We start from the raw sequence: 12,468 nt of genomic DNA on the forward strand, positions 1-12,468 counted from the left end.
GTAATCAAAGCAGCCTAGCTGAGTGAGGTGGGGGTTTCCCCACCCGTAATGCACCCAGGCCCCCTCACAGGGCAGGACCCGGGGTAGGGCAGTGGGCAGAGTGGGTGCCCACTTGCAGCCAGTCCAGAGTCAGCCTGCCCTCTGCGGAGGCCTTGCACTAACTGTCTTCCCTCTCTCCCTAGATGGCAGACTGTGGTGGCCTCCCGCAGATCTCTCAGGTGAGTCACGCCTATCTCCACTCCCCAGATGGAAGGCGTGGGCCTCTGGGACCTGTTACCCCCTTTTCCCTCACTACCTGCTCCCCACCCCCCACACTGGGACATCTGATGACACGCTGTGGACCTGTTACCGTTTGTAAAAGTGCTTGCACGTCAGGACATATCAGATCCTCCTGCAGGAGCCCCTGTGGAGCAGATGACACTGGGTTCAAGGCAGGAAGGGATTTGCTGAACGGACACAGCTTGGCAGTCATGGACCAGAATCTAGGTGTGCCTGACCCCAAAGACCAAAGGCTGCAGCCATGGGCTCCTGGAGCCGAAGGCCAGAGCAAGGAGCAGAGAGAGGAGATGGGCCAAAGTGTGTGTGTGTGTGCACATGTGTGTGTGTGTGTGTGTTCATCCACATGTGTATATGTATGTGTGTGTGTGTGCACATGTATATATGTATGTGTGTGCATGCACATGTGCATATGTATGTGTGTGCACAAGTGTCTGTACATGCACATGTGTGTATGTGTGTGCATGCACATGCATATATGTATGTGTCTGTGGGTGCATGCATGTGTGTATATGTACGAACGTCTATGTGTACATGCACACGTGTATATGTACATGTGTGTATGTATGTGCATGTCTCTGTGCATGCAGTTGTGTATATGTGTGTGTGTGCACACACATGTGTCTATGTGTGTCTGTGTGTGCATGTATATATGTATGTGTGTGTCTGTGTGCGCACGCAGCAGTAATCAGGCACAAGTGGCCTTGGGTGGCTCTCTTAGTCTCCCTTTCCTGTGTCCCTCTCTGTTTCTACTGGCAAAGAACAAAGTATTTTCAAGTTCATATCTGCTGTTGGGTTTTGCCTGTTTAATAGCTGGGAGTAGCCAGAGAAGGATGGGATGGTTCAGTTTCAGAGGAAACAGATGGGTTCCCAGTCGAGCCTGCTTAGATGTAAATATGATTTAATAGTTGCACACTAGTGATGGGCTGTTTATCCACACAGCCTGCTAGACACCCTGCTGAGACAGTGCAACTTAAACTGGCTGGAGAGAGGAGGCACCGTTATTCTTTCCTCTCTCCCTCCTTTATTCCTTTCTCTATTTGAAATGAGAAGACTCTAACCCTAGCCATAATTAAAGCACTCTTTATTTTGTTTTGGTGTGAGATCTTAGTTCCCCAACCAGGGATCAAACCTGTGGCTCCTGCAGTGGAAGCGCTGAGTCCTAACCACTGGACCACCAGGGAAGTCCCAAAACACATTTTAAATGTCATGGCAGGAGCTGAACTAGCCCAGCCCCTCAGGAGAGCAGCCCAACGAGAACCCGTGGCTCTGTAACCCTGCCTTCTCCTGCCCTTGCAAGTTGAATGTGTTTACAAAGGGCATTCCCATCCTTCATTCCATTCAATCCCTGCAATAAGCTTTAGAGGGAGGAAGAACGTGCCTTCTACCGCAGCCACAGAAGGGGAATTGAGGCTATCAGACGGCAGAGATTGCCTGTGGGCACACAGGGGAGCTGAGTTTGGGCCGAGATCTCACTTCCAAGGCCATCCTCTTGTTTCTGTCCACCATGTTGAACACAGATGCCCTTGGCTTTCTGCAGCTCCAACTTGCAACTCTTGTTCTTATCTTATCGTCCCGTGACTCCTAGGGGGCACTTTCAGCACAGACTCTTCTTTGAATGTCACCTGGCTCTTTGAGAACAGCAGCAGGTATTCATGGAGGTGGGCAAGGCCACTCTGATGATAGCTCACCAGTGAAGTGAAAGGGTGTGAGAATAGACCCAGGACATTATATTTGAGAGTTAGAATTAATTAGCCTTCAAATATGACCTTTACCCAAACATTCACCTCCTGGTTTAGGTTAAATTTTGAGAGTAACTGGTCAAACTGAGTATGTTTGCAGCACTCCCAACTCATTTAAAGTAGCCCAATTGATTAAGAGATTTGTCTGTTCATCCATCCATCTATCCATCCATCCATCCTCTCATCCTGTCCTCTTTTTCCATTTTTCATTTCCTTTCATCCTTGCATCCTTCCTTTTTTAAGACCATCCATCCTTCTTTTATTCATCTATCCATCTTCCTTCCTTCTTTCCATCCACCTTTTTTCATTTTCATCTATCCAGTTATCCACCATCCTTTCATCCAGTCAGCTACCAGCCTGCCTCCTACTGGGGTGAGAGTAAGCTGCTATGGGATTTGGAAAACCCTGGGGTTAATGCGCAGGCCCACTAATTAACCAGAAGACTTTGGATAGATTGTTTATCTCTCCAAATCTGTTCAGCTATGAAATGTATATGAAGACGATGCTAACCTCATAAAGTCATTGTTGGGAGAAGATGAGAGAGTGCTGCAAAGCCCTTAGCACAGTGAGTGGCCGTTACATTCTAGACGCTGAGCTGGACACATCAGTTTATCCAATGATGTATTCTTCCCAGAAATCCTCAGTTGCAGGTGTAGCACTCTGCCCATATTATATAGGTGAGAAAGCTGGCTCAGACTGGTCATGTAACTTGACTAAGCTCCCCCAGCTATGTAGTCAATTTGAACTTTTTCTTCCTGACCAAAGCTAAGTTTGTTCTCCATAATCATCCCATTCTTTCCTTTCCTTTTGTATTTTTGTCCTGTCAACACGTGGTGGCCTTCCATCTTTTGCCAAGCTCTTTAATGAAGGCGACCATAGGCCTGGCTCCCAGTGGCCATGAATGATCCGGACCTCCGGTGACTGACTGCACTTCCGCTCTTTTCTCTTGCAGCCGGCCAAGCTGGCCGAGGCCTTCAAGTACTTCGTGCAGGGCATGGGATACAGTGAGTATGGGCTTTCCCAGCAGGGGGTGGGCCGAGGGGCAGCGGTGGGCACTGGAAACGGATTGGGCCAAGGATTCTGTGTCACTGTGGGCAGCTTTACTGTTTTGCACGCCGGGCACGTCGGGGAAGAAATATTTAGGTGCGTGGAGGGTGGGCCAAAGTGCAGAGCTTCCAGTGTCTCCTCATACCCTAGTGGCTCATTCTTCCTCCGTTGTTGAACAGAAGCTGTTTCACACCAGGGAATGTTTTAAAGCGTGGGTGAGGACTAGCCCTCTGAGAACCAAGAAGACAATAACCCATGAAACCATGAAAATCTTTTTTAATTTTGATTACATGCTTCCCTAAGAGACTTGTAGCGAGGATGGTAATGGTGGTCGTGTTGGTGGTGGTGCTGGTGACGTGAGGATGGCTGGTGGTGGTGATGGTAATGGTGCTGGTGACGTGAGGATGGATGGTGGTGGTGTTGGGAGTGATGGTGGTGATGGTAATGGTGCTGGAAGTGATGCTGATGGTGGTGGGGTGAGGATGGTGCTGGGTGTGATAGGGGTGGTGGGGTGAGGATGTTGCTGGTGGTGATGAAAAATCATTAAGTCCTTTTTTTTTCTCATTTAATGATCACAGTAATCCTAGGAGATACTCTTGTCCTCATTTTACAAATGATGAAACTGAGGCCTTGAGAAATTAAGCAAGAAGCAGCGTAGGGATCTGTGAAAGTTCTTCGAAAACTGCAAAGCTCCGAGCAAATGGGTGATCAAGGCACTTATATTCAAGGCAGAGCATGACTGCTAAATCATTAGATTTGAGAATTGAAGGATAAATAGCAGCACAACTAAAGAACCTGCAGCTTCTTGCATTATGGTTCCAGTTCATTCACAGACACACACAGCCCCTTTTCAGCAGTGCAGTCCCATGACCGGGACAGGCAACCCCAAGTTCAAGCTCACTCCCGGGCCGCATCCACTGTTGTATACGTTGGTGTGTCAGCCACGGTTTCAGCCCCGATGTGGTTGGTTTTGCTCTCTCTGCTGCCTGGATTTCTAATTCGAGTGCCCATCTTAATTAAGAAGTCTGAATGTCTAGTCACTTCCTTTTTTTTTTTTTCTTTATTTTTCTGAGGCTTAAACTGTTTGCTCATTTAAAATAGTAATGTTGTGTTTGGTCTACTGACCGCAGTCTTCAGATTGGCCTCAGCCACATTTAGTTTCTAGCACAGCTGAGAGCAGGCGAGCCTGATTTTCATGCTCCGGGCAGGATTCATGTCCCAAAGTGCCCTCTTCCAACAGAAAACATTTGCCTGGGGGTCTTTGCCCCTCTGGGAAAGTGCACAGCAAAGGCAGTAACTCGAGAAGGGCTTTGTTTATCTTGCAGGCATGAATTGGAACTCATTTGTCTTGAACCTGCCGTGGGTTTGGATTTCTGCTTTGAAAGTGCATTCTGGGGAGAAAGGAAGTGGGAGGCTGGCCTTGTTTCCCCCCACCCGCTACGTCGGCTTCTATTTCCAGAAAGCAGCCTGCAAATCATAGGGAAAGATGACAGAAAGAGCTAGAGGCATCCACCAAAGACGAGGAAAGGAATCGCTTATTTCCCGAGTGTCTGCTCACAGCCGTGGGCCAGTGTAATGGGCCCTTAGCATCCATGACTCCGTGCTAGGGTCACCAGAGCCCTGCAGCGTCAGTAAGACCCCAGGTGTGGAATCAAGAACAGAGGGCTCAGAAAATATGTGAGCAACAGATGTGGGATCGATCCCGGTTTTTTCCTGGATTCAGCAGCTAGCTCTTTAAGAGGATTCAGTATGCAAGGATGAATTCTGTTTGTTGGTGTCTATGGCGGAAAGCCAACACATATGCCTACTGAACCAATAACATAACCACTCCTTACGTGTGTACCCATCACTGCCTCGGTGTGTGGCGTCTATTATTCAATGTGATCTTGACAAAGAGGCTTCAATCGGCTGATGGAGTAGTTTCCTAGGGTGGCCGTAACAAATCACACACTGCATGACTTAAAACGACAGAAACTTATTCTCTCACAGTACTACAGTTTTAGAGGCCAGAAGTCAGAAACCGAGATGTAGGCAGGGTCATGCTCCCTGTAAGGATTCTAAGAAGAATCCTTCTTTCCCTCGTTCCAGCTTCTGGTGGTTGACAGCAGCCCTTGGCTTGTGGCCGCATCACTCTGACCTCTGCCCTGTCTTCACACGGCTGCTCCCTGGGAGTGTGGTCAGGAGGAAACCAGCCATTGCATTAGCGCTCACCCTAACCGAGGATGAACTCCTCTTGTCTAGATAGATCTGCAAAGGCCCTGTTTCCAAATAAGGTTATAGTCAGAGATTCTGGTGCTCGTGAACTTTGGGAGGGTGCTCTTTAACCAGTACAAGTGGGGTTCTTCATTCCACCTTCTCAGCCACCTGCCGTGTTTGAGGGCATTTTAAGTCCTTCGGAATGGACGGTGATGTTAACAGTTTCCGGGCGCTCACAGGTTGCCCGCGGGAAGTGGTGACCGCTGACTGCTCTGTGTGGCCTCGGTTTCCAGCCTGTGGCATGCAGGGATTAGCCAGGCCAACTATGAACATCCTCCTGACTCTAGAGACTGTTGACGTTACAGGGTGGTGGGCACACACTCGGGCACTGATACCCAGGGGTCCATGGTAGGAGTCTTATTTTACACGTGGGGACGGGGTCTCAGAGAAGAACGCTCCTAGAGTCCCACAGCTGGTAAGCGAGTAGCAGACAGCTGCGATCGAGACCCCGCTGGTGGGTTCATGCCAGGGTGGGACCCGTCAGTCCTCACCCAGCCTGAGCCTGGCTCTTCACCTCTGCGAGTGGGTACGGGAATGACGGGGGGCCCAGCGGCTGGATGGCCTTGAGGACGGACAGGAGCAAAGGTTCCCGGGCAGGCGGGGCACACGGCAGGCTGTGTTGCCGGGGTGCGAGCGCCTCCAGCCTTCGCCCACCCCCTCACCGGGCTCTCTCCTCTCTCCCCAGTGCCCTCTGCCAGCATGACCCGCTTGATGAGGTCTCGCACAGCCTCAGGCTCCAGCGTCACGTCCCTGGAGGGCGCCCGAAGCCGCTCGCACACCAGTGAGGGCGCCCGCAGCCGCTCGCACACCAGCGAGGGCACACGGCTGGACATCATCCCCAACTCCGGCGGCCCCGGGAGCAGCGCCGGGCCCAACTCCACGGAGGTGTCCTGCTAGGCGGCCTCGGGGCCGGCCGGCAGCCCCTGGACTCTGGGACCGATTGCTGTAGCTGCCCCTCCTCCGGCCCCCCTCCCCACCCCTGCCTGCCAACCACACGTTAACTCGTAACTCGGTATTAATCCAAAGCTTATTTTGTACAAGTGAGCTCTGGTGATGACACAGTGAGATTGGGTGTTTGTGGGGTCGCCCTTTCCCAGGAGGGCAGGGCGGGGTGGACCAAAGGGAAAGATGCACCTCAGTGTCCCCCCCGAACGAGGGGCTGAGAGGCCACCCTCCTACCCTCCTTTGGAGACGCCAAACTGCCAGAAACCAGCGCAGAGTAAACACTCGATCCATCCAAGGCTCGCCTGGCCGGAGCATCCTGGCGCAAAGGGACACCTTGTTGGAAGCCCAGCCTGCCTACTTCCTGTTTCCTCTCCAACTAAAGAAAAAACAGACCCAGATTCTGGAAACCAAGCCCTTTCTGAATGGGGAGGGGGAGAGTAGGGAGTGGTGGGGAGCTCTTTTAAAAAAAAAAGCCAAACAGGAAGCAGGGAGAGAGGTGGAATTGACGCAGAGGCTCCGAAGTATTTGGAAAAAGCAAATCTCCATAGTTAACTTGAAGAAATAGATTTTTTTTTAATGTTTGTGCATATATACACTTTTTATGGTTGATGCCTACAAGCCTGTTTTCCTGGCATTTTTTAACGGACAACAGAAGTAGGTGACAACATCTTCCAGTTTTTCAAAGAAACGGTCTTGGCAGGAGTTTGGTATGTGTGTTTAAGGCTTTGAATCAGCTGCCTGCCTCCCCCGCCATCGCCCCTACTTCCCACCCCTAATACGTGAACCAGTGGTGATTTCATTCATGGGGAAGAGTGCGTAGATTTGTAGTCGTTTACTCTGAAATGGAAAGATTGCAAACAGCTGGGCCTGGCTGTGATGTGTCTCCAGGCAGCACTGGGGCGCGGGCGTTGGGGTGGGGTGGTATTTTTGGTGATTAGATATAAGGAATTCCTTGTGGTTGTGATGGAATCCAGTGCAGTTGTGATTTCAGTCGATCCCGTCTGGTTCCCAGGAATTGTGTGTGATTAAGTTAAATCCTGCTTCTAGTCTTTGACAACGGGGCAGGTGAATCTGAACTTGACTGCCAAAGGTTTCTGACCTGGTGACCTTCCAGGATCTTCAGCTAGGGGGTGGGATTTACGTGGGGAGTGGTGGCCCAGAAGATGTACGGAGTCTGAAATGTGTATTCCATGGGACTCCCTTCTCTCTCCCGGCCCCTCTAACTTCTCCCTGAACGGGGTGGCACCACTGACATTTCTGGGCAACGTCAACATAGCTGTCAAGTTCCTATACTACTTACTGCCTTTCGATCTCATTTTGGCTAACCGTGGATCTTTGTATAGGAAGTTTTGATCAGAATGAATGGAGCAGTGTGCATTAGCCGCTGGGGCCTAGTGGTTACTGGGAGGAAGTAGTCAAGCCTTCTAGGTAGCTTGGGGGGTTATGACTCAGTTTACCTGTCACCTACCACCTGGGAGGCAGAAATGGCTGAATCAGAACAAGAAGCTGTTATGTACAAGTCTTTCCAGAAGAGTTTCTTAATGAGATATTTGTATTTATTTCCAGATCAATAAATTTGTAACTTTGCAGTGGCTTGTGTCTTTTTCCCCTACCTGAGAGATCATCCATTGAGATGGGTCTTTCCTTACCGGGGGCTTCCTGCCCACATGCTCCTCACCTTTGGAATTCTTTAGAGCATCACTGTCCAATAAAAATACAATGGGAACCACCGATGTAACTTCACATCTTCAAGTAGTCACATTAAAAAAGGTAGAAAGAGACAAGTGAAACGGATTTTAATAATGCATGTAACTCAGCATATCCAAAATATTAACATTTTAACATAGAATCAATATGACAATTACTGAGGTGCCTTGCATTCTTCTCTTCCTACTGAGAAGTCCAGGGTGTATTTGCATCACATTCATTCATGTCGGTACTCAAATGTGTTCGACTCTCTGCGACCCCGTGGACTTTACCCCACCAGGCTCCTCTGTCTGTGGGATTTCCCAGGCAAGGTTACTGGAGTGGGTTACTATTTCCTCCTCCAGGGGATCTTCCCACCCAGGGATCGAATCCATGCCTCCTGCAGCTCCTGCCTTGGTAGGTGGATTCTTCATCGCTGAGCCCCCTGGGAAACTCATTTTACGTCACAGTACGTCTCAATTCAGACCAGCCCCGTTTCAGGCACTTTAGTAGCCAAATAACACAGTGACAAAGGAATCAAGCTTTTCAGTCTATAATTAAGAAGGAAATATCTGTGTTTTTTTTTACCTTTTATTTTTATTATAGGAAAGTATGTGAAAAGACCACCCAGTGATAAGCCTGTAATGCTTCTTGCTCTTGTATTTAAGTATATATATAAATATAACAGGTTTCACTACAATCTCCCATTTTTATTTAAGATTAGGTTAAAATTTATAACAGAGGACTTCCCTGGTGATCCAGTGGTCAATATTCTGCACTTCCAATGCAGGGGGCACAAGTTCAATCCCTGGTCAGGGAACTAAGATCCCATAAGCTGTGCTGTGTGGCCAAAACGTAAAAACTTTTAAACAATTATCAAACAGTTGCAAAGATAGTACAGAGTTTCCATATACTCCATCCCAGGTCCCCCTGTTGTTACTAGCATCTCTTGTCACTATGGTTCATTGATCACAACAAACAAATCAACACTGATCTATTACTGTTAACTAAACTCCATACTTTCTTGGGATTTCACCATTTTTTCCCGTTGTCAGGATCCCATCCAGATGCCACCTTGTGTTTAGTCATCCTGCCTCCTTTGTTCCCTCTGGTCTGTAAGAATTTCTCAGACTTTCCTTGCTTTTGATGACCTTGAGGGTTTTGAGAAGCCCTGGTGGAGCATTTTGCACAAGGACCCTTGATTGAGGTTTGCGTGCATGATTTTCTCATAGTTCGGTTGGGATTCTGAGTCTTTAGAATGAAGAAGGCAGACACTCTGCCACCCTCATCGCCTTGTGCCGTCAGTGTGATGGGTCAACGTGATTTAACAGGGATGAGGCTGACCTTGATCACCTGGCCGAGGTCGTGTTTGTTAGGTGTCTCCGCTATCAAGTCACTTTTTCTGCTTTTCCATACTTGTTCTTTGAAGCAAGTCACTAAATGCAGCCCACACTTAACACCCTCCTCCCTTTTAAACAGCTAGCATGCTGTTTATCTATACTGGCTTTTCACATGCGTTGAAGAGTTTCTTAGCGTGTGTAATAAGCTGTCAACACTTGCAGTCTGCATCATCATGCAGCAAGTGACTGGGCAGAGAAGGGTGGGGAGGGTGACCGTGTGTGCTGCACATGTCAGAAAGGGAGGCAGGAAGAGCTTTAATGCGTACAATAAATCCAACAAATGACGTTGCAGGAGACACTGCCTACACTTTGAAGTATAATTCTCCAGACGTTCCAACTGTGACAACATCATGCGTTTCTTTATTGATAAGTGAAATAGCAATGTGGAGGCAGGTCTCAATAGAATTTCAAGGTAGTGATGAGCATAATAACATCTTAAGAAAACAGCCACGATTGTGATAAGAAAAATATATGTGATTTCAACTGGAGGTGTTAGGCGTTGTGGACCACATTTAAGTAGGAAGAAATGCTAAATTGCAATTAGAGATGAGATGGTTAGATAGCATCGGCAACTCAATGGACATGGACTTGAGCAAACCGCAGGAGAGAGTGAAGGACCGGGAAGCCAGGCGTACTGCAGTCACTGGAGTTTCCAAGAGCTGGACACAACTGAACGACTGAACAATGACAACGACAAAAGCAAAGATGCATTTCGCCCTCATCCAAGCACACGACCCCTGAATTTAACCCATGGATCCTTGGTCCAAGGACCTCTAGCATAAGGGCCCTGCTTTAGACACAGGAGGAGGAGGAGCAGCACGTAGGCTCCTTCTTATTCTACATTCACAGTAAATGCCTTTTCTGTGTCGGGTCCTGTGTGACAGGAACGAAGGGAAGGAAGGCACAGAAGAGTCAGCAGGAAATCACCATTGCAGTGGGTGCATGCATGGCACAGGGCCCCCAGACCTCCCACGATCAGCGCCTGGGAGCTCGGGCTTCCATCGAGAGAACTGAACTCTTGCAGGTGTTTGCATGCATCAGATGCTATTTAGAGATCGTTTGCCAGCTGGGGCCCTATTTCTGTTCTCCTAGCTGCTTGTTTTGGTTTTGATTCACAGACCCTTGGGTTTCAGCAGCAGCTGGAAGACCAAATGTTCAGCAAGACCAACCACATGCAGGCTCTGTAGGGGACGACAGAGGCCCCCATCTGCCCCTTCCTCCCTCCCCGTCTCTGACAGGGCCTCACCCTGGTCATTGGCGGGTCCCTGCTGCATGGTGCTCAGTCGTGTCCAACTCTGCGACCCCATGGACTGTAGCCCACCAGGCTCCTCTGTCCATAGATTCTCCAGGTCAGAATACTGGAGTGGGTTGCCATCTCCTCCTCCAGGGCATCTTCCCGACCCAGGGATGGAACCTATGTCTCTTGCATCTCCTTCACTGGCAGGTGGATTCTTTACTACTAGTGCCACTTGGGAGGCCCTGCTGCTGCTGCTGCTAAGTCACGTCAGTCATGTCCGACTCTGTGCGACCCCACAGACGGCAGCCCACCAGGCTCCCCCATACCTGGGATTCTCCAGGCAAGAACACTGGAGTGGGTTGCCATTTCCTTCTCCAATGCATGAAAGTGAAAAGAGAAAGTGAAGTCGCTCAGTCGTATCCGATTGGTAGCGACCCCGTGGACTGCAACCTACCAGGCTCCTCTGTCCATGGGATTTTCCAGGCAAGAGTACTAGAGTGGGGTGCCATTGCCTTCTCCGTGGGAGGCCCTAGATGTAGTCTAAATCCATTGGGCTTCTCAGGCTGTGTGAAAACTCTTCAACTGTGTCCCACATGGACTCCAAGGGCAGAAGGGGGAAGTTTGGCTTTCTGAGTTGAAGATGGGATTGGTGAGGAGATGAGCCTGCTGCTTTCTAATATCAGATTTCCCTGTGTCTCTAAAGCATAAAACCATGGTCCTAACCCAAAGGCTACTTGACCTTCTGGTTCTGGGACCCAGAATCAATCAGGTCTGTGTGCTTCTTAACGAGAAGAATGGGATCAGCCTGCTTCAGATGTCTATTCACTGTCAAATCAACTATGAACATAATAGCATCTCGAGATAATTGCCACTATTGTGATAAGAAAAATACAGGTGACTTCAACTGGTGATGTTAGGGTTTGTGGTCCACTTCTGCTCTGCTCTGCTCCGTCGTGTCCGACTCTTTATGACCCTAAGGACTATAGCCACCCACCTCCTCTGTCCGTGGGATCCTCCAGGCAAGAACACTGGAGCGGGTCGCATTTCCTTCTCCAGGGGATCTTCCTGACCCAGGATTGATCCCGTGTTTCTCGTGTCTCCTGCGTCCACAGGTGGATTCTTTACCACTGGTGCCACCTGGGAGGCCCACCTTTGGGTCAGAGGAAATGCTATGTTCACAGGCAAATGCTGACACAGCCTCACTACTGCTCATTGGCCGGGTCCCTGCTGCACGGTGCTCAGTCATGTCCAACTCTGCGACCCCAGGGACTGTGGTCCACCAGGCTCCTCTGTCCATAAGGTTCTCCAGGCCAGAATACTGGAGTGGGTTGCCATTTCCTCCTCCAGGGCATCTTCCCCGCCCAGGGATGGAACTGGGTCACTGCTGTGTTGCAGTTAGAGGTTAGTTCACGCTACGCCGGCCCCTCCTCTACATACACACGGCAGGGATTCCTAGTAACGGATGTGGTTGTAGCAGGTGAATCGCTATGTCTTTTGAAATTAAATCTGTTGGCAAACAAACTCACTGTTGAAGAAAAGGCCCTTCCTCATTCCTGCTCTGAAAAATTTCCTGAATGCCCCGCCCTCTGCAGAAAGCACCGACCATGTGACCTCATGATAGGACAGCCTTCAGAGATGGCATCGCTAATAACAGTCATATTTAGCATATTTTATGGTTTCTTTTCCCTTTTTTATCTTTATCTGTGAGGTTGAGTTATTCTTACTTCACAGATAAAAAGCTCACAGAGATGAAATGGCTTCTCCAGCCATTTCTAAAATGGACTATATCACTCTCGCCTTTGAAAACAGTTGGCTAAGCACATAACTCAGACAACCACCTATAGGCATCTTCAGATTATCAAACATGGATTAGTTCCTG

The 12,468-nt window shown here is 49.2% G+C and overlaps 1 protein-coding gene across 1 annotated transcript in view; it reads left to right on the forward strand.

Moving 5' to 3' along the window:
* The window catches only part of NDRG1 (N-myc downstream regulated 1), a 55,675-nt gene extending 47,820 nt beyond the window's left edge, over window positions 1-7,855 (forward strand). The window contains exons 14-16 of the mRNA XM_043879271.1: window positions 183-218; window positions 2,971-3,022; window positions 6,007-7,855. Of these exons, the coding sequence (XP_043735206.1) occupies window positions 183-218; window positions 2,971-3,022; window positions 6,007-6,218 (300 nt within the window). The 3' untranslated portion in view covers window positions 6,219-7,855. The remainder of the gene's footprint in view (window positions 1-182; window positions 219-2,970; window positions 3,023-6,006) is intronic.
* The last annotated feature ends 4,613 nt before the right edge of the window (window positions 7,856-12,468 follow it).

The sequence above is a fragment of the Cervus elaphus genome, chromosome 21, assembly GCF_910594005.1.
Source record: "Cervus elaphus chromosome 21, mCerEla1.1, whole genome shotgun sequence".
Lineage (NCBI taxonomy): Eukaryota > Metazoa > Chordata > Mammalia > Artiodactyla > Cervidae > Cervus > Cervus elaphus.